The sequence below is a fragment of the Photinus pyralis genome, unplaced genomic scaffold (assembly GCF_008802855.1).
Source record: "Photinus pyralis isolate 1611_PpyrPB1 unplaced genomic scaffold, Ppyr1.3 Ppyr1.4_LG2, whole genome shotgun sequence".
Lineage (NCBI taxonomy): Eukaryota > Metazoa > Arthropoda > Insecta > Coleoptera > Lampyridae > Photinus > Photinus pyralis.
The window spans coordinates 15,664,200-15,685,124 of NW_022170403.1; the positions used below are offsets into that span (position 1 = coordinate 15,664,200).

General features: G+C 34.9%; 2 protein-coding genes across 2 annotated transcripts; one reads left to right on the forward strand and one right to left on the reverse strand.

The window, feature by feature from the left end:
- The first annotated feature begins 1,723 nt into the window (after positions 1 to 1,723).
- Positions 1,724 to 10,461, forward strand: LOC116163848 (PHD finger protein 19). Its single transcript, XM_031477978.1, has 7 exons — positions 1,724 to 1,954; positions 2,258 to 2,721; positions 3,822 to 3,978; positions 5,053 to 5,068; positions 5,123 to 5,295; positions 7,640 to 7,835; positions 7,884 to 10,461. The coding sequence occupies exons 2-7, from the start codon at positions 2,286 to 2,288 to the stop codon at positions 9,468 to 9,470; spliced, it is 2,565 nt and encodes an 854-aa protein (XP_031333838.1). The 5' UTR covers positions 1,724 to 1,954; positions 2,258 to 2,285; the 3' UTR covers positions 9,471 to 10,461.
- A 4,109-nt stretch (positions 10,462 to 14,570) lies between these two features.
- On the reverse strand, positions 14,571 to 18,977 carry LOC116164402 (protein disulfide-isomerase A5). The gene is made up of 9 exons (XM_031478580.1): positions 18,818 to 18,977; positions 18,536 to 18,765; positions 17,934 to 18,138; positions 16,444 to 16,664; positions 16,119 to 16,392; positions 15,766 to 16,066; positions 15,133 to 15,335; positions 14,919 to 15,084; positions 14,571 to 14,870 (listed from the first exon to the last, which is right to left on the reverse strand). Exons 1-9 carry the CDS (start codon positions 18,845 to 18,847, stop codon positions 14,617 to 14,619), a joined length of 1,884 nt encoding a protein of 627 aa, XP_031334440.1. The 5' UTR covers positions 18,848 to 18,977; the 3' UTR covers positions 14,571 to 14,616.
- Positions 18,978 to 20,925: the final 1,948 nt, after the last annotated feature.

The following is a 20,925-nucleotide window of genomic DNA, read 5'->3' on the forward strand; positions in this document are numbered from 1 at the left end:
TTGTGTCTTATGTTTTTTAATTCTGTCAAGTTATTTCCAGTACAGATACTTTGGACAGTTCATCAAGTGTGCATGGCACAATGACCCTGAATCCCTCTCCGCCGAGTAACGAGTTGATCTTTAATTTGTAATTTAATTGCTTCTACCCTCATCATAATATGCACTTAACATGAACATAAATGTTTATTTCCAAAATAGGTGTACCTAACGATTGCAATAGTCCGACTATTCCTGCGCGAAGTTTATACCGTAAGCATGCGCATTATAATTTGGTACAAAATACTTCTCTTTTTGTGGAACATACGTACAAGTGTAAGTTCATATGAACATTAGAAGCGTTGTAGAATTACATGGCTAAGAACATACATCATACGTGAACATACTGTACATAGAATTAGTTAGTAGAAACAACAGAAATTAGTTTCCCACAAAATTAATTTTTTGAAATCAAAGTAGGTGTAGGTCTATTCTGAAAATCGTAAATATTTCTCGAGATCGACTCAAAAAGTCCTCGTGATCGCGATCGATTGGTTGAGCACTCCTGATCTAAGTCAGTCAATCATCGTGCTACTTTAGAACAATCGTGCGAACTACGATCCCAAGGCAATATCAATCCATCCAAATATTTTTTTATAATGCCAATTTACCTAAACTGTAATTTTAAACAAATATTGTTACAATACAGAAGCAAACTATAATATAATTTAGGTCACAGAAAGGAAAATGTTAATGATATATTGCAGTTTGTCCAATTTTATCAGAATTTAGATAAGTATGCAATTTTTTAATAATAATTTGTTAAGTAATTATGAATTTAAAGATTATGTCAATAGCGAAATTTCTTTTAATTTTATGTTGTATTGCAGAGAAGCATAAGAAAAGAAAGTACCTATAGGTTTCAATTTTTGGCAATGTTTAAATAGTTAAAAACTTTTGCTTAAGTCTGAATTTTTTTTCCTGCTAAAAATGGCAAAAACAGTGATGTAGCAGTTTCTTTTTTTTTTCTTTAAATACCTCTTTATTTAAGAATCAACTCCTCAGACGAACCATGAGAATAGGTCTGTTGCCAAACAATGTTTTGTTTTAGTTGTTATTATTATTATTATTATTATTATACAGTCATCATATTATGTAGCTTGGATAAATTCTTAGCGAAATGAGATTTGAAAAAATACACTTTTTAAATATTTATTTATGCAAGAACAAACTTCATGCTGAAGAGGTACATCGGCAATCTTTTAGGTTATATGTATTTTACTAAAATTAATTTTCTGTATAGAAAAGCAAAGTTGCGGAGCTGATAGCTTTCGCTTCTCCACTACTGTACTTGAAACAGTTTATTTTAAACGAAAAAGAAATTGTGAATTCAACTCATTATCAATTACAACACCAAAAAGGTATATTGAATGCCAAACATGGTATGTACCGCCATAATTACCCTCGTAGCTCCACTTCTACAAAATAGTTCAAATACTTATGTTTATCAAATGTTGTATTGTAACTACTGCATTTAGACTTGTTTTTAATAAACGATAAAACATTTTAAATAAGCACTAAACTACTTCCAGTCTAATTAATATTGATAATTTACGTAATTTTCTATGCCTCGATTATTAATAAACTACAAAATTCCATGTTCGTTTTACATTTTAGGTGTTATATTTGATATTTCAGAAGTGAGTTACTGCCATCTATAACTGCAAAGATTCGTTATTATTTTAAAACACTCCCAACACGTAAATTATTTTTGTTATTATATTCCCAATTTGGGGATTCATTATAAAATGAAAATTACGTGTGATACTAAAGAATGCTGCTATTGAAAACGAAACTTTGTGGAAAAAAAAATACAAACGTTACTTTGGCGCGCTTCACCTAAACAGTTGTTTTAATGGCTGCAAATGTAATCATACCGAATGGATGTGTCCTATGAGAGGAGACGTGTGTTTCAAAGGTAAAACAAGACGAATTATCATAGAGAATTACGTGAAAACCATCCTTATTATCGAAATCCCCAATAAATCAACTTATTTATCTAATCCAGTGTTGTAGTTGGTGTAATTAAATAACCACCAATTCACTAACCAATGCTTGTTTGTATTGACATTGTTGACAGTAGTGTTTAATCCAATTCCACGTTTAACTCATTTTAATTAGGATATTAATTAAACCATTTGATAGTCTTTAAAATGGGGACAATTACAAAAATTAGTATACGTTTTCAAATCCGGAAGTTCACTTTATTTTTCATATTTAGGGGAAAACTTTGACAGGCCGTCTCGAACATGACCTCTGTTATCAATTCGGTGTCAATACAGTCCTCCAGTCTAAGGAAGAAGAAGCCTAATGCAGATCCGGAACAGGAACAAGTTGCCGTCCCCGACTCTACCACTAACTTAGAGAAGGAACGCATCGACTTTAGTCCAGGTCAAGATGTCCTCCTTCGAAATAAAGACGGCTGCTATTACTTGGGGACTGTTATTGCCGTTGATAATGCTAGAGAACAATGTTTGGTTAAGTTTGGTGATAACACGCAGAGTTGGTCGAACGTGAAAAATTTGAAGAAACCTAAACCGAAACAGGAAGATTTGTTGTTGTGCGTTGTATGTAAAAAATCTGCTTCGAAGGCTAGTAATGAAATTACTGTTTGTGATTCATGTAGTCGAGGATATCATAAGAATTGTCATGATCCTAAGATACCTGACGATTGTCAAAAAAATGGTAAGTATGAAGGTGATACCTTTATTTCAAGGTGAAATGGTAATTTGCTATGTTTAGGTTACATGTAAGTTAAGAAATTCATGAGAAGATAAAGAGAAAAAAATTACAAAACCAGTGACACTAAACACTCAGTATTTCATTTGGGAATCAACCTTGCATTTTTGCCTCGGAAGCTTATAATGTATTTCTTATGGCAATGATTCCATGGCCGGTTAAATAATGTAGTAACGCAACTCCGGCGCCGTACGGCAAAAAATCAGATACAATGCACTAGGCCTTACATTGTGACCATAAACTGGATTCACTTTGTGCTTATGCCCCCATCTGCAATCCTGTATAATCATGGATCCTTACTCTTGAGTACTTGATGAATTTTGAATTATCTTCTCACTTGAATCTGGAATTGTTTGGTCCCTCCAATAAAAAATCTAGTTATTTAAGCTACAAAGGATGTAAGTAGCGCATTTATTTGTTTATTATTTATTAAAGTTCTCAACAAAAGGAACTTTTCTGCCAACTACCTCCCTTTTTGACTTTATCAAGAGTTGGTGAGGGGGGTGGGGGGGTTACTGGTAAATTTCTACCAACCATAGTCCTCTCCTTGACTCCATATCGTGATAGGATATACATAATTCCTCATATCTCAAGAAGAGATTGTGGAAGGATGGTACTCGAGGGCAAGTGGAACGTCAGGACGAGACATATCTATTGGTGATGTAAAAATTTGCAGTGCAAATATCCGCGTAAAGAGCCCCTTCCCCATTAATCATCTACCAAGAAAGAAAACATCGATAAATATAACATGCTACTACCACACTCGTTTTTCCAGGAAACATTGGGCGATCTCCAGTTTATTTGGAAAACATGTTTTGTTTTTACCGTTATCCCCTTATTTTGGAGTATAAATTGACAGTCTGTCATAAATGCAAAGGGCTATACAAACTAAACAATATTTTTTATGATGTTGAGAAGCATTTCAACCCTAAAGTGTAGGCGAATATGGAATAATAATGAGAACCTGCTGAGAATTAATATCAAAAATAAATCAAATTCCTACTAAATCACACTTGGAAATTAATTAATTGTACTTTACTTTTTAGGAAATATTTGGATGTGCAAAAGATGCTGGTGTACAGAATCGGTTAGACAGAGAAAAGAGGTATCATGTAAGGTTGGTAAGAAAGAAATCACACTAAAACAGGAATTGGATGTAGCAGTCAAAAAAGATCTACAGCACCTTTGTCATTTTCTTACAATGTAAGTAGTTTTTTTAATTTTGTGATGTGTCTCTCGAAAAATTTCTAATATGAATTTCTTTATTTTAATCCATGAAAAATGTGTCAAAATGTTCTTAAAAATATGTGTAGGGTATTTACTCCACATTGTGAAAGTGTAAAAAAGAGATTAATTAAATAATTATATTTTGAATCCTACTTGTCTGATCTTCAGAAGATGTTTTTGTTGCTTCGAAATCCAAAGTAAGCCTTTCCATGGCATAAAAGTTCAGTTATTGATTACTGACTATACAGTGTATAGGTACCAGACAAATGAAATAAATTTGATAATAAACGAGAGCATGTTAAAAAAAACCTTGGGCACGTCGATTGATAGTTATTTCTAGTTGTGCATTGTTTAACGAAAATTTTGTACACAGGGTGTGTCATGTAACTGGTCAATATCAACTTTCTTATTTTGAATACACATTATTGGATTTTAGGATTCGTCAAAACATTGTAGACATTTTTCATATTCAATGGGAAGTAAGTATTGAGTTTGTCATATTTCTGTAATTTTTTTATGTTTATCGTTGCAATACATTTGAAAACACTATTTCAGAAACATTTGAAGATGGGCATAGGACAATGCGCATGCAATATGTCTAGAACGTTTTAATGAATCCAAAAAGTAGCGTATAAGAAAGTTGGTGTTGGCCAATGTTACACAATGCTACTCTGTATAAAAAGTAATTGTTGAAAAAATGCATAACTAAAATCCGTCGACGTATCTGAGCGTTTTTTTTACACGCCCCCAGTTATTCACTATCTAATTTATTTCATTTGGCTGATACAAACTCGAGTACAAACTATATAAATAAAAGAAATGCTTTGCAGTACCTACTGGTGAATTTTTTGCTCACCCTGTGTATGATTTGTGCTTAAATGAGTTTCAATAGTATTATTATATTAAATAATAAATATGTTTAAACAATTTGAGAAGTGTTGTATTTTCCACATTTATAGAATTATTCTTATTGATAATTCTTATCTACTCAACATAAACTGTCAAGTTTTGTTGAAATGAATTTAGAACATTTCCTCTTGCACATTTTAGTTTCATTTCAAATATTGTGAGCTTGATAATTAATTGTGCATCCTATTAATTCAATCAAGTGTTGTTACAGATCGAGGCTTTAACATGGGATGCATATCACAGGGTAAATTTTGAGAAAGTTTATTGTTATTGTGGCGGAAATGGAGAATGGTACACACAAATGTTACAATGCAGCAGATGCAGACAATGGTTTCATGAGAAATGTGTAAAGTGTTTAAAATTTCCATTATATTGTGGAGACAGGTGAGTGTATTGATTATATTAGTCACAGTGCTTTAGTTGTGAAATTTTGATGAGGCCCGAACTTTTTTTGCGCCCTCCTTTAGGTAACTTGTGACATGAATTTTTCAAAAATTTGGGCATATCTGAAGAAATATGTCCATTGCCCAATTCGTGGCTTCTAAAATGACTTGGACTTTTAATCCTGACTACTTCTACTTTCAATTTAAGGCTGCGTTACATAAGCCCTACATATGGAAAAATACAAGGAAGGATTGTTCAAAACACTCCAAATCATGTAAAGAATGCGAAGTTTTAAAATTTACTTCATATATTGCAAAAGATCTATCGTAGATGTTTTTTGAGATGCTAAATCTGAATCTGAGGTAAATTAGGGTCACTGAGAAAGATGGAACCAAAGCTCTCCCGCTCAAACCGTTTGAGATATACAGTAAAATCTCAAAAATCCGTGATAATTGGGGCTGATGGTACCTAGGATAACGAAAAACGATCTATAAACAGTACATCTTCAACACGTCATCCACAAGATTTTGTTTGGGACCTCGGATTAGCGCAATTTTAACATTAGAATGCTGCAATTTGACATTATTTCACATACTTTTTCAACACATGGTTTTTGATTGCGAGCGCCATCTTTTTTTCTTTAATGACATCATAGGTCATGCGATACGTTATTATAAAGCTTATAATAGCCCCTATTTCAATACTAATGTAACTGTTTAAATAACCTCATAAAAAGGCGTCCATACATGATTAAGGTAGTAAGCAAGAGATAAAAAGAAGCTTTCTAATGACGTATCGTATGACCTATGTTGCCATTTAAAAAATTCAAGATGGCGGGCGCATCCAAAACCCATTGTCTTAAACAAAACTTTTTAACCTCAAAATATGTGAATTAATAATTTCAAATGGAGTGTTCTAATGTCCATATTTCAAACGGTTTGAGCGTGAGTTTTTTTGTTTAAAATTCAACTTTTCTTACCTGACCTTAGTGCAAATAAACGTACAGGGGAGGTCCAAATTGGACACATTAGCCAGGTTGCGGACAGCATTTTCCGTTATGTTAGACGGCCATTTTTTCTTATAACATAAGAAATATAAATTTTTGTAGAAATAATTTACAGTATGAGGGCTTTTTGTACGATATATTTATAAATAGCGGAACCAATGAAAATGAAGTTCTTATAATGTGTCACTGCGCAGTACGTAATCACTCATAAATAACATTTTCCTGCTAACCTACAATTGTGCAGTGTTTATGTTGGCGGTAGTTCTTTTCTTTTTGTCTAAGAGCATAGTAGTGAACTTTGGACATTTTAACACAATGTAAAATAAAAGTGAGGTTAAGACTCCTTCAAACTTATAAGCAAAATTGAACACGCCCAGCACACACCGCAACTTAACTTTGCTATAAAAATGTTTTATACTTATAAACTTATATTATAAGGAAAAATGGCCGTCTAACATAATGGAAAATGCTGTCCGCAACCTGGCTATTCTAATGGAAACACTGTTTACTTCAGAGCTAGAAAAAAGGACGTAGATGTCTGGAGTTCAATTTTAAAAAGGAAATCACTGAGGCAAACAAAATTCAGGTATTTCTAATAATTTGACTGAACACCCTGTATTTAAACTGTGTATCGTTATGGACTCGACACAAAAAAGTGCTTGTAAGAAATTTTGCCAAAATCATTTATCTTCAATAAATAATAAGAAAGTTATGGAGCATTAAGAAACAGACAAAATTCGAAAAGTACCCCCAAGCGGCCAAACGATTAGAGAATTCTATCGGATAAGTAATTTTCTCTTTAAAATTGAGCTGCAGACATCTAGATCCATTTTTTTCTATCTCTTAAAATTAAGGGTATTTCCATTTTCGTAACAAAGCGCCCAGACACCAGGCGTTCAGCTCTAGCTGAACAAATACACGGTGCGGTCATAATTTCTGGTACGACACTTCAAGGCGGAAAATAGGTCTTTCATTACAGGAGTAGGCAAGAAACTTTTTTCCAGTCATCCCACTGATGGCCAGTAACGCAGCCTTAACTAAACATAAATTCGTATGTTTTAAATTACCTTACATTTTGTAAAAAAGTACTAGAGCAAGCTTTATTGCTTTACGAATTATAATTCTGGCCAAATAGCATCATCAACTCTTCCCCTAATGTTTTACAACAAATGCAATATTCAAATATTGTCACATTCCCTGAATAATTTGTAAATGTACAAATTCTTTAAACAGCTTATCTAGAAGAATGTTAGTTAAAATTTTGATTCTGACCACTTGAATAATGGAACTCCACAACTGAGAAGCTCGTGGTAAATTGTAATTTATTTTTGTTTTTAGGTTTTATGTGTTTGTGTGTGCAGTATGTAATGATGGTGTAGAATTTTTACGACGATTAGAACTGAATTGGGTGGAATTAGTTCATTTAATGTTATTTAATTTAACAGCGTATAATGTTATGAAGTATTATGACTTGGATAGTGTCATTATTCCTTACATTAACGATAATTGGCATGCACTGCAGCTTCCACCAAAGGTTTGTGATAATGATCCCTTATCTCTTTACTAAGTGATTACCTTTCAGATTTACAATGTATCAATATATGATAGAAGAAATAACATTCTTTCCGTACTTATTCATAATCGTAATCGGTTTAAATGTGGACGAGAACTTAAGAGAAGGACTGCTATATGGGGTCTAAGAGTTCGTCTACCTCCACCTGCTCCGTGTATTCATGTTCCTTCAATAGGTCCAATAAATGATGAACAATTAAAGCAGTTGTGCCAAAATAGTCGCAAAATTCGGTTTTTGCCATTTGAAAGCGACAGTTCATTGGGTGATCGTATGATTGTACCGGTAGATAATCATATGGTGAACATTATGATGGGCACTGCGTATCTTGAAAATGTTCAGTCGGAATCGGAATCACCTTGTCCCAGTCCCATCGCCGATCAAGAAGAATTTAGTGAAAGTTGTAATTATGACCTTTACAAAACAGAGTTCCGTGGTGGTGGTTGTGTAAAGAAAAGTGTCCCATTTTCCAAAATTAGCTTGCAACGTAAGAAACGTAGATTACCTCTAAATCATCGTGATAAACCTTTGCGGAAACAAAAACAGAAAAGTGGTAAACTGTCGATGACAAAAAAGAACAAAGACATCTTTCGTGCAAATAAACATCTTAGTGTAGAGACTAAAAATAATAAAAGTAACGAAACACTGCCTTTAACGCCTCCTACTTCGGTTTCTGCACCGCCCACTCCCCCAGCTTCAAGCACTTCCCTTTCGGGCACTGACATTGCAACCGATTATTGTGAAAATTCTAATACGTTCACTCAACATTTTAGTGATATTAATAAAAGTGTCAATAATAAATTAACAAAATCAAACTTAACTAGAAATAATTTATCTTCAAGATTAGAGTCAAACTCTATAGAACTGAACACTCCGTGTGATACTTCAGGAGACGAAACTTCCTCAAAAAGCACCTTAGATTTAATTATTCCTCCACCGAAAGACTTCAAGGGTCAAAACAACCCTTTTTTGACCCTGTTGAGGGGAAGTACTGACCAGAATAAGAAAAAGAGAAGCAAGGACGCTATTACTTTACCATTGCCGTTAACGGCCGTCATTCCTGGTAGGCCTGTAGGAAAACCCCTGAAGAGACAGTTAAGCGAAAAGGATATCTGTATTGGACCAAATGGTGAAGTAAAACGTCGCCGGCTACGTAGAGGACGAATCGGTCAGATATCTGCATTTCCAGTTGGTGTACCGACAGCCAGTAAAACTGCCGCAGTTGTCCCGGTTCGACCGGACGCGAAAGAATGGGGACAACGAAACATACGCTCTAGTCTTAATCAGACGTCACCAAGTGGATCTCAAATAAGTAACTGTGTCGATTACGCGCTCAACGCCCGCCTTTTAAGGCAGAAACAGGAAAAAACTCAAGAAAAGGAAAAATCCTCTACTTCCACGAGTCCTAAACACAGTCCTGTTAAACAGGAACCGGAAATAGATATGGATGATTTGAAAAATTCCGTTAATATCTATTTCGGCGCTGCAAATCGAATTGCGGCGGGCGAAAAGTTTTTTGTTAAAGCTAAACGTGTTAATTCAAGTGGTAAATTACAATATTTGATGGAGTGGCAGGGTTCTAGTAATGGGATGACATGATCTTTTTTAAATAAGTGTTTTAATTATGTTCACTTGTTTCTTTTGAACTGTGTTCATACAGTAGCTCAGTTAACCAAAAATGTAGGAGGTTGTAGTGCTCCAACGAAAAATGCAAAGCTTTTTAACTCATTTTCTGAAACATAACAGCAGGATAAAAAATATTCTGACTCGTCGACAATTAAATATATTAACATTTTATTCGGTTATTGCTCTTTGAACGAAAAGAAAGAAGAGGGTTGCTAGGATTGTTATGCACTACAATTTGCATGCTTGTCATAAGAATCTTGTTAAAATGTTTGTTAACAAACTGTATCCCCTACAGAATTGCTATAAATTTGAAATTGCATATCCTAGAATGTTTGAAGAAAGTAATAGCATTTTGTGTAATACAAGTAGATGTGCGTCCTCCATTCCCTGCATTATTGTGTACCTAATAAGAGCAGTTATGTACGTATTCTACAGTTTATTATATTTTTATCTTATCAGGTTTACTGAGCTATGAAATAATTTTACTTCCTATTATGTATGCTTTTAAAAAATGATGTTTCTTCGCAATTTAATTATATGAAAGCGCCCAGGTCAAGAGATCTGCTAGCGGAATGTATATAACTGAAGGCGCCCGAGCGAAATATGTAGAAAATATGCGATTACCTGAGCGGTATTGTAATGTAACATACGAAATAGTAGAAGGGAGTGCTTCACTGTTGTTACCTTTATTTTTTATTTTTGAAGTATCTTCTGAAATTCCAAGCTAATTTTAGTAAATATAGCCGTATCATTTTTCTCTAGCAAAATTTTGAAGTGTTTAATAAAGACTGGAAATATAAATGTGTTCAGTACAAATTTTCAATATAATTATTAATTTAGAATAAGAATTTACTTTAGCACTAAGAATAAAGGAATACTTCTCATGAGTTGAATATTCTACAATTTTAACAGATAAACAAAAGTTTTAAATTAATTAGTTTGTGATACATTTTAGTAATCGATATAGCAAAATCTATCTGTATACAAACTTTTTTGTAATAAAATTATAGTTTATTAAATGTTTTTCATTAATTAAAGGTTACAAATATAAATTTCCAATTATTTTTGTATTATATTGTATTTAAACCAGCTATTAGTTCACAAGTTGCGCATTTTTATTTGATGTAATTCAGACTTGATAAGAAAAAAGTTTTCCCCTATAACTCGGGGTTATTTTAGAGCCAATGAACCTATTTTTTAAGAGCACTGTAGAGTTACATATTTTTTTATAAATGTGTCGAACTAGGGGACCCTTAGCACCACAGTTCAGCCTTAACTGAACTTCGCCACACAGGCCGGCTGCACTAATACAGTTTTTCACAGGAAAATTAAGAAATAACACACCTTTTGTTGTACGAATGGGACTTTTAGTATGTTAATAGGAAATATGTTCCCTATACATTAAACAAATATAATAGACGATCGTGTACCACTTTTTGAGCTCTACAAGACAACGTTGTGAAATTTTCAAAACATACAAAGTTTCGTTTCAGAAAAATCAATTTTATTTTTTTATGTCTTACTAACCTATCAGAGCACATTTTATATCTGTGATACGCGCGGGCATAAAGTACCACTTTATGCCCTAGGGCATTAAGTATCACCATAGTAACTCATTTATACTTAATGACAAAACAAACAAAAGATTTGCAGGTCATTGAAAACTAGAAACGTCAATTATTAATTGTCAATACCTACTAAATCACAAGATTTACCTTATTTCGTATAGTTTCTGGAACTTCTTGCTCATTCACGATGAATTGAATTATTTAAATTTACGTTTGACGTTTGGATGGTTTCAATCACATTAACAAATTCGAACCATGCATACTCGATCAAACATAATGAATTATTTTGTGAACGAATTTTGACGAAGAAAACTATTTGTAAAACATAATAGTACATTATATATCAAGGTAGAGAAGTACAGTATTATTGCCTGAGCACCAAGATTACATCTCGAGGCGCTTGCGCCGAGGGGTGTAAGGTGCGAAGTATATATACTGTTTTTTTCACTACTAGCACTTGAAATCCTCTAAATTAACATATTAATTTGATAAGAAAGTGAACGGTTGGACAGAATTGTTTGTTTCTTAATTTAACATGTCAATCAAGTACGTAGAAGTACAAGTCAAACAGGCCGTATTTTCATCATTGGGATATTTTCAAAGAGTAATTTCGTTCGAATTTTTTCAAAATATGATAATTTTAGGTATGTAATTTCTCTGGAAATGGCGGATGGTGGCAATTATTCATTTTAGAGAACTTGTCCAAACGTTTTATTGAGCGAAATTTCGGGTTGTGTTTTCTAAAAGTGACAGCGTGACAGTTCTCATTATTGACTACTAGTTAATAATGTCCACATTATTAACCACTTTGAACAAATGCCGAGAAAGCCTACTTTACAAGTGGAAAAAAGGTTAATAATCATGTCATCAGACGCTAGTAGTGAAAAAAATTGTGTATGTACCACGGGCATAAACTGATGTTTATACTCTCGGGCGACTAAAAAGCTCTCGGGCCATAGGCCCTCGAGCTTTTTAACTCGTCGCTATAAACATCACTATTATGCCCTTGAAACTTGAAACTTTGACATATGCCTGGCGTCGCCGCCTCTCCCAGGATTTAGTCAACTGTCGTGAGGATGCGTCCCTGGTAGGCACTATCAGGGACGTTTCACCACTACTTTGTTGCCATCGCGCTGGGCCGCGACATATGCCAAACAATGTGGTGGAGTTTGTGGATTGGGGGGGTTGTGGAGGGGCGGCTAACTAGGTGTTATCCGACCCGAATGGGTACGGCCACAGCTTCGCCACTGGTATTCTGCCTTAGAGGGAACTCTGCTTTCTAGTGATAGCTTCTTCTCCTGGCGTTCATTGTCTTCCGATGTTCCTATCCTTTGGTATCGTTCCCTTCCCTGTTTTCCCCCGTGTTCCTCCCCTTTTTATTGTTGCCCTCTCTCTGTGTTACTTTCTGTCGTTCCCTCTTCCTCCTCCTCTTGGCTACTTGTGCTTATGTCTGATTCTTCTTCCACCTCCAATATTCTTCTGCTTTCTTTCTTCATTTGATGCTTGTCTCTGCTCCACTCTTCCCAACTTCCCATGGGAATCCCCGAGGCCATTACCGTTTGGTCTATGGTGGTATTCCATGTGAAGCAGGGTCGGCCTACCTTCCATTCCGAGGCACATAGATTCTTGGCAGCCCGTAGGATATGGTCTTTGTTCCTCCTGTTTATATGTCCCCAGTATCTCATCTGCTTCATCTTCAGTCTCCTGGTGATCGTCTTTCCCTCTAGTAGTTCCCTTATCTGCTTTCTTGTAAGGTTGCTGTTTTCCATCAGTATCCTGAGTGCCTTCCGCTCCGCCCTCCTCAATGTTCGTCTGTTACTTCTTGTTAGCGCTGAGGTATTAACTCCGCATAAGATTGTCGGTGCTATGATCGTGTTGTAAATCATCATCTTCAAGCTGTCCGGTATTTTCTTCTCTCGTATAAAGTTCCGAATTCCGTGTGTGATTCTGAATGCGTTGGTTATTCTGTCTTTCACTGTGTTGTGCCTGCTGAGTGTGCTGCTTATGTACGCTCCCAGATATTAATTAATCTTGTGCTTCATAGTTATATCCTTGCTATTGCGATCTTGTCTCCTTCTTTGTATTGGGTGTTGCTTCTTGGGTCTCTTATCATCATGTAGCTCTTTTCGTTGTTTATTTGTAAGCCGACCATTTCCAGGTATACCTCGCTGGTTTCGACGAAGTCCTCAATGTCTTCTAACTTATCCGCGATTACGAGTAGGTCGTCCGCGTACGCCAGTAGTGTCGGTAGTTGTAATTGGTCCCTTGTGCTGAAGTTCCTCACCACCATCCTTGTTTGTTCTAAAGCGAGGCCCTCGAGCTTTTTAACTCGTCGCTATAAACATCACTATTATGCCCTTAATACATAAATAACTATTATACCTATGGCCCATAAAAAAAGGGACATAATGTATTGAGTAGCATTTTTTACTACGATTACAACGATATATGGTACACATACGCCATAACAATGCGATTCTACCTCTCGGAGAAATTCTATGGAAAATAAGTCCAATAGGTTGACTCGCACGGTTACGGTATATTTGTACCTATGGGACATATTTTCCAGGGAATTTCTCTGATAGGTATTCTCACACGATCAGGACGTTGTGGGTGGGTGCACCATCCTGTTGTAACCAACAGTTTCTAACTTTGTGTACCAATTCATAATAAAAAATGCTACTCACTACAGTATGTGAGACAGTGAGAACATGCTTTTTTATTATTTGTATCTGTTCAAATAACACCAGAAAAAAATGGGAAAATTTCGATTTTTCTGGCATATCTTCGGAAGTAAGAATTTTCTGGTTTTTATTTAAACCATGATAATAACCCATTGATTGCGCATTTTTTCTCTAATTGGACCATCGTCGTGTCTTCTATGGTTTCAGAGATCACCATGATAGACAGCCTTATCTTGGAGACAGTGTATAAAACATAGGTAGCAACTTGTTAAGATACTGTGGTAATCCTCAGTGTGTGTAAAAAAGGTGCGCTTTGTGTCTGTTGTATACAAACTAAAAAAGCTACGAAAATAGTGCGGACTTTTTGTGCCACATCGATTATGAATCAGTGTAGTAAAAATATTTTATTTTTATTTATTTTTGAGTGGGCGGGGTTTCAGCCAAGGCTGCTCTACCAACCCAACCTACTATACATTCACAAATATCCATGCCCGAACCAGGGCCCCTTAGCACCACAGTCCAGCTTTAATTGAACTGTGCCATACGGGCCGGCTACCATTATATACTTTGTTTAACACTTTTCTGGCGGTTTGCTACAGAGCGTATAGGAATATTTGTTCATCTGAAAAATAAAAAAATAAGATGTGTATAGTAAAATTGTGTTTGTGTAATTTATTCTTAAAATTACAATGGCAATCAACGTATTAAAAATACTGTTGTGTAAATGTGTTTGAAATACTTTTACTTATTCGTGTAAATTGCTATAACATTTAAAAATAATGTTGAGATCTTTTTGAAGAATACAGCATAAACAAAACAGAGACTGTATCAGATCTTTAACAGATATACTTTAGTGAGTTTGTAATTTTACAATTCATCTTTCAATTTAGTCTTCATGAAGCTTTTTAAATCTTCAAATGACCGGTTGCCTGTATAATCCTTCACAAATTTGCCATTTACATATAATTTGACAGTTGGATATCCTGAGATATCCATTTCTTCCGTTATTTTTGGATTTTCGGTGCAATCAAATATTGCAAATCTTGCAGTAACGCCCTCTGCCTTTAACTCATCTGCTGCCTTGGTAAACTGAGGCTTCATCCGTTTGCAGTGTCCACACCCTACAAAAGAGAATTAGAAAGAAAGGTAAATTTACCGAAGTCGCTTACATGGTGCATAAAACATAACCAATGTTGGTGTAGGGGACGATATTTCTTTTTTAAAACTATCGTCATTTAAAACCACAATGTTTGAGTCGCCTATGATCCAATTATCTGCCTCTTTCTTGACAGGGACAAATTCGGGATCGATCATAAATTTGATGAAATCTTCAGACTAAAAATTCTTTAGTGGATGGGTTGTACAAAAAACACATGTCTTTACCGTTCGTCCACCATTATAGTGCTTCACTGACTTTGAATAGTAACTAAAATATTTAATCGTTGGGTAACCCTTAACATCATTGACACTGCATAGTCCATGCTGTGTGGTACAGTCGACGGCCGCAAATTCAACTTTAGGGTCATCCTTGAAAGATTCTGCTGCCTTTGTAAATTCAGGTTTTGCTTTCTTACAATGACCACACCCTAAAATGCAATTGGGCTGTTAGTACTTTATAATGAATACACTATTACGTTAAAATTACTTTCATGTCCCTGTGACTTTATCGTTTTTGCCCCTTTTATTTACTTAAAAAATGTCCCAATACATTAAAGAAGCGGCAGATCAGCGTATGTTGAATTTACGCTTTGAATTATTTCTTATCGCACAATAAGGGTTATTATTTCGATGCTTTGGTCAAATCACGTACAGAAAATGTATGACATCATTTCACATTCTTTATCCCCACACTAAATTTGATCGATTTTAGAGACCTCAGCGATTGCCCACTTTTAACCAATCAACACCCCAATATGGAGATGATTTTTAAATATGATCATGATTTAAAAGCACAGAATAATAACATTCTGCATGTGAACAATTTGTCACTGATAATAGACATAACCAAATACTTACATGGTGCGTAAAACATTACAAGTACATGTTTCTTCTTTTTTAAAAAAGGTTTAAAAGTTGCTTCAGTCAAGTGAACAACGTCGGACTTTTCTTCCGACCAAGAAACTTCAGCCGGAGGTGGAGGCAAAGGTTCTTGGGGATTTGTCATAAACTCAACTATTTTTGCGGACTCGCGTAAGTTAACATCAAATTTAAACTCCCCATAGCTAAAATACTTAACAGTAGGGTACCCTTTTATGGAAAATTTCGAGGCGACTGCCTGCTCCTTGGTAGCATCCACAGCAGCCAACATTCCAGATATCTAAAACAGTTAATAAAATAATTAGATATGTCAAGCATGGACAGTACAGTACCCCTTCGTTTTTCATAACAGCTGCAGCTTTTTCATACTCCGGCTTCATTCTTTTACAATGTCCACACCAGGGAGCGTAAAACATTATTAACAACGACGCCTCCTCTTTAATTACGGGATCGAAGCTAGATGTTGTTAAATGAACGACTTCACTGTCAACATCCGACCACTCAGATTCCACAACTTTAACCGGAGGCGCGTGTGGATTCTGCATGAAACTTATGATTCCCTCTTTATTATTTTCACCTTCGTATTGGTACTTCATAACTCCATTACTGTAAATAACAACAATAATGCAACAAGCAAATTTGTACTAATATACGCACGAGTAGTACAGAAGCGTTGGAAATCCTGTTATATTATACTGACTTCTGACAATTGCATTTTCAGGCCTGTTCACATCGATCGCCGCCAGAATTGCTTGACCCTGAAGCTCACCGGCAGCAGCCGCGTATTCAGGCTTCAAACTTTTGCAAAACCCACACCAAGGAGCGTAGAACATTATCATTACCGGTTTCTGCTCTTTTCTTATTAATTTTGCTAAACTCTAAAATTAGTATCAATCAATTAATTGGATCAATTACTAAATGAATGTTTACAAGTAATTTTTTAAAGAAATTCATTATGTGCCTAAACTTATATTCTAATGACATCTGTCAGTAACTAACCAATTATTTGAGAGTGATTTTTCCTTGGCAATGTACTCATAAAGAAAATTATTGTTCGTTTGAATTGGATACTCCTCTGAAGGTATTCTTGAAAGAACTGTGTTTTAAAAAAGCTCTCAAATATACTGTGTTCTAAAGCTTGTGCACTTTTACAATCAACATCAAGTTGGGATGTTGGCAATGGTTGTCTTGTAGTAGAACTTATGACATAGCTCTATCCATGTCTATATATGTAATCTAAGAGAAAGCCTAATTCGGAGTAGCCGGCAGAATGCTAGCAACTGATGTAAGGAAATTCCCATCTCTCTTACAGATGAAAAATTCTTACCTCAGCCAAGGTTCGAACACCCGACCTCCGGTTTTATAGCCCAATGCTCTACCGTTGAACTACAAAGCCATGGATAGCCGAGATCCAGAAACAATTGGAAAACAATATACTTAAGACCGCTTGACATGGAGCAATACAACATGCAAGTTCAAAGCATTGCATTGTATTTTACATATAGTGCAATTCTATTTCGATTGCCACATGTCTGCCAACAGAAGAAAATCATGGATTTGTCAAGAAAGTTGCTAACCTCAAATAAAAATATTATATTTTGATTACTTAAAGAAACATGAAAATTACAAAAATAAACAGGATTAATTAAAAAAAGTCATCAGGGCGTCCCTCAGCACTATAGTCGCATTATTTTATTAGGTTGGTGATGCAACAACAACTAGATTTATCCCTAGAATTGCACGGTTCATTCTGCACGCAAGAAAAATAGTCCCGGTCCTATAAAAATTGCATGCAAGTCTCTTGCAACGTGCATACCCTTGCAATTTTTATTGCTCCATATCAAGCGAGCTTTAGGTAGTAGCTCCAAAAAATTTAATGAATTAGGATTACACACACTACTCAAAAAAGATCCCTATTAAAGTCACATTTTTCAAATGGTACACAACTGAATTCTACATATTGCATAATTTTTTAAATAGTACTACAGGATACAAATGAGAACCAGAAGAAAAACATACTTTCAAAATCGTCATACCATTTAAATACAATGCAAAAATGTATATTATGGTTTTCATTTTAAAAGTATTTAAGTAATTGGTAAATTGGTCAAACCATTCTTTTCAAAATATGTTACTTAGTGACTTACAGCACCATCAGTAATGTGCACAATATTGGCAGCACCCGCATCTTCCTCCCAAGGTAATTCTCCTGTGGGATCTCGCATAAAATTCACCATTGACGTAACAGTTTCCTTTCTGTCATAATCTTTATTAAATTCCCCCATTTTGTAATGTTTTAAAATGTACGTTTCGGGAGAGACTTTTAACTTCTTACACATCTTTTTTGCTTCCCTAGAATATTATACAAATTTCAATTTGGTTTAGCTACACATTCAGTTATAGAATTTCCAAAATGAAAATCAAATAATACAGAAGATAAAGATTATCAAATTTTGAATATCCAAACTATCATAATAAGTGGGATAAATAAACCATCCTGTATCTGATTTGCTGCTTCAACTGTTTTTACAATTTATCACGGCCGCTGTGACATTTCTCCTACATACCAGATTAAGGCAGTACAAAGAAAGGTTCCCATGAAAACCGTTACTTAGTTTCCTGTGCCACACCACTGATTTCCTGCATCCTGAATGGCAAACTTATTAATCAATGCACAGATCGAACTGATAATCAGGAAAGTTCAATTACCCAAATAAACATGTTGACCCGACACATTTTAACTACCTACCCTGAGCAATCAACTAAAATCATTGTACCCAATCCCTTTATAGCCAAGGCGGCCTCCTTAAACACTTGTACAACAGGTACAGACTGTTTCAATGAACTACTAAAACATACAAGCACATTCGTCTTTGTGCGTAAAATCTTTTTAAAGTCCTTTATGTCCACTACATTGTCAATGACTAGATTTTTATCGGCACCTTTAGCAAAATAATACGGTACTTCTGCAAGTATGACCTACGAAAGGAATTGAGAATTAAACCATTTGAGGAAATCCAATTTTACTCACAAAAAGTGATAAGAAAAATATGTACTTCATTGTCGTTCTACCGCTACCGGTTATGTGCAAAAGTCAGAAGCTGAAATAACTAATTAAATCATGAATATTATTTGTTTGTAATGAAGTTAAGTTAAAATTGTGAGGTTATGGTGAAGTTTACTTATTGTTACTACAGGTACGTCTACGGTGCGCTAGCACCGGGCTAACAAGGACTTTTGGTAGGCAACACACCATACAAAGGTGTCTTCTTTTCCAACAATTCAAATCTTCTGTGTGATTAAAAATGAGTTGCTGTCGAGTCACCTTTGGAATTCTTGTTTACATGGGAAATCGTATTTAACTTGAACTTCCAAAGGCGACTCGAAAGCAACTAATTTGTGACCGCCCGTTATTAAAAATTAACCAACGGTTTTGGTATGAGGATGGGGATAATCAGTGGTCGAAGTGGCAAATATTTTTTTTTCACTACTAGCGTCTGATGACATGATTATTAACCTTTTTTCCACTTGTAAAGTAGGCTTTCTCGGCATTTGTTCAAAGTGGTTAATAATTTTTTATTATTAACTAGTAGTCAATAATGAGAACTGTCACGCTGTCACTTTTAGAAAATACAACCCGAAATTTCGCTCAATAAACGTTTAGACAAGTTCTCTAAAATGAATAATTGCCACAATCAACCATTTCCAGAGAAATTACATACCTAAAATTATCACATTTTGAAAAAATTTGAACGAAATTACTCTTTGAAAATATCTCAATGACAGAACAAAATACGGCCTGTTTGACTTGTACTTCTACGCACTTGATTGACATGTTAAATTAATAAACAAAAAATTCTGTCCAACCGTTCATTTTCTTATCAATATAATATGTTAATTTAGAGGACTTCAAGTGCTAGTAGTGAAAAAATAGTATATATACCACGGTAGAGAAGTCTATTATTGCCTTCGCACCTTACATCCCTCGGCGCAAGCGCCTCGAGATGTAATCTTGGTGCTCAGGCAATAATACTGTACTTCTCTACCTTGATATATAATGTACTATTACCGGTATGGCTGAACTGATAAAATCTTGGTATTGTATGTATGCGTATATTATCATGAAAAAACTTTATCCGTTATGCCTATGTGGATAAATTTATTACCGGTATGTTTCACAAAAACCAAAAATCTATCGGTATGCCGTACCGCCGCATACCGCCTCACTTCGACCACTGGGGATAATTTGTTCTTAAAAACCTCTACTATAAGACTACTTTAAACTTTTACTTTATTTTAGTCTAGGTTTTTTCAAGTAAGAATCAGTCGACAGTCGATCGTAGATACTTTGTCATACTGAAGCTGTTAGTGTAGTGCAAAATATATTTTAGCAAAGATCAGTAACACTCTCCTATAAAGTGACCTTTAAAGAGCGGACAAACAGTCAAACTTTCCAGAATAAGTACATTTCTGCGGCAAAAACCATAGGAAACAGCTTTCAACCGCTATGCAAGTTTTGTGCTATGCAATTTATAAGGTAGCATTGCATTTTACATTGAAGCATTCTGTGCACGTTCAAAAGAGTGCCAGAAGAAATTTCATTTTTGGAATTTTCTGATTTTCCAATTAGTCGATCACTTTGTTCCCTTTTTTATGAATTAATTATTTAGGTTAGAATCAATGACATTAAAGAATCCTTTCCTTGATTTGTTTAAAATTCGATTGTCATAAAATCATGGCCGACTACTAAAAAGAAAATCTGAAAATGAAATGGGAATAAATCAGACTGTTAAAGATAGTTATAAAAATACGTAATATCAAAATATGCGAATTTTGATGGTCTATCAAATGAAATAGTGAGAAAATAATGGTCATTTCATTTGGAAAAACTGAGTTTTTAGTCTTTGAAATTTTGATCTCCAAAGATGCGGTCGTCACAACTTAACTTTCTTTTAAGTACTTACACTAAAAAAAGCATTATTTTTTGTCTATGTACTGGGAAAAATGGATTGCCATAACAACAACCGTTTTCAAGTAAACAATTTTCAAGTAGGTACTGTCTGTATCCGCCTTTTTTGTTTCAAAACCATAAATTGTAGATACGTATCGACATGTGGGTATCAAGAGAACTGAAAATTC